This window comes from Bison bison, unplaced genomic scaffold, assembly GCF_000754665.1.
Source record: "Bison bison bison isolate TAMUID 2011002044 unplaced genomic scaffold, Bison_UMD1.0 scf7180017855054, whole genome shotgun sequence".
Taxonomy (NCBI): domain Eukaryota; kingdom Metazoa; phylum Chordata; class Mammalia; order Artiodactyla; family Bovidae; genus Bison; species Bison bison.
The window spans coordinates 4734-6017 of NW_011485627.1; the positions used below are offsets into that span (position 1 = coordinate 4734).

Here is a 1284-nt window from a genome sequence, read left to right on the forward strand (position 1 = left end):
GTGGACTTTGAAGAGGTGCACGTGAGCTCCACCGCGGACGAGGAGGACATCCGCAATGCCATCATGGCCATCCGTCGGAACCGCGTAGCCCTGAAGGGTGAGACTCCCTTGTGAGCTGACCCTTGTCCTTGGGCGCCCATGGGTGCTGCACCTCGGTGGTCTCGGTGTCACTAGCTGCTGTGGGAGCCTGTCTAGGCGTGGGCTCCCTCCCGCCTGGGGCCGCCCTCTTTGCTGGAGTCAGCTGTGGCTCTCAGAGTCTTCCTTCACACGCTGGGTGTCACACCGATGCAGGTTTAAGCCCCCACTGGTGGCCTTGGCTCTAGTTGGCACAGCTGTGGAAGTTACAGCTGGGAGCTTGACCCTCGCTGAGTGTTCCTCAGTTGGGTCCAGCTCCTTAAACTTTCCATCACTCATTCTGCACACTTGAGCCCATCACCTGCTCTGTAGGAGCAGTGAGTGAGCCGAGACAAAGGTAGAGATGCAGGCCCTGGCTGTCGCCTGGAGGGGCTGACATGCCAATGATAGGGTGCCCGAGGTAGCCCCGTGGGGACCTGAGAAGGGCCCCCTCAACTTGGCATTCTCTGACTGCCTTCTCTCAGGGGCAGCTGGCCCTCTGGGTGCCCTGGTTCCAGCCAAGGTGAAGGCGTGGTCTTTTACAGGCAACTCTTGCCTGCCCCTGAGCTGGAGCTCTTGTGGCACCTTGACACAAGGCCTGGCACGAACCTTGGCCAAGCTGCCCTTGCAGCTGGACCCTGGCCTTGCCAAGCCTCACCCAGGGTCTTGCAAGACCTTCTGGCTAGCTGCCAGCTGTTTTCATCCCTTCCTTCATTTAGTATTTATCGAGCGTCTGTTATGTGCCAGGAAGCCATCAGTGAACTCAACACTCAGACGCACACATCCATCCGCCCTCATGGCACTTCGACTGCAAGTGCGCTAGGGTGTTCTGTGAAGCCCTGCTCCCGCCAGCTCAAATGCGGGAGTACACTGGAGCCTGGGCCCTTCTCCAGCCTGCTGGTCTTGTTTCTGTCCTGCAGGCAACATTGAAACAAACCACAACCTGCCCCCATCCCACAAATCGCGAAACAACATCCTTCGGTGAGAGCCAAGGGCGCAGCGTGGGTGCTGGGTGGGGATGGTGGTGGCCGCGGCCGGCTGATCTGATTTGGTATACCTGCAGCACCAGCCTGGACCTCTATGCCAACGTCATCCACTGTAAGAGCCTGCCAGGTGTGGTGACCCGGCATCGGGACATTGATATCCTCATTGTCCGGGAGAACACAGAGG

The 1284-nt window shown here is 59.1% G+C and overlaps 1 protein-coding gene across 1 annotated transcript in view; it reads left to right on the forward strand.

Moving 5' to 3' along the window:
* The window catches only part of LOC105001606 (isocitrate dehydrogenase [NAD] subunit gamma, mitochondrial-like), a 7289-nt gene that overhangs the window by 4732 nt on the left and 1273 nt on the right, over window positions 1–1284 (forward strand). Inside the window, exons 4-6 of the mRNA XM_010857976.1 lie at window positions 1–97; window positions 1035–1095; window positions 1178–1280. Of these exons, the coding sequence (XP_010856278.1) occupies window positions 1–97; window positions 1035–1095; window positions 1178–1280 (261 nt within the window). The remainder of the gene's footprint in view (window positions 98–1034; window positions 1096–1177; window positions 1281–1284) is intronic.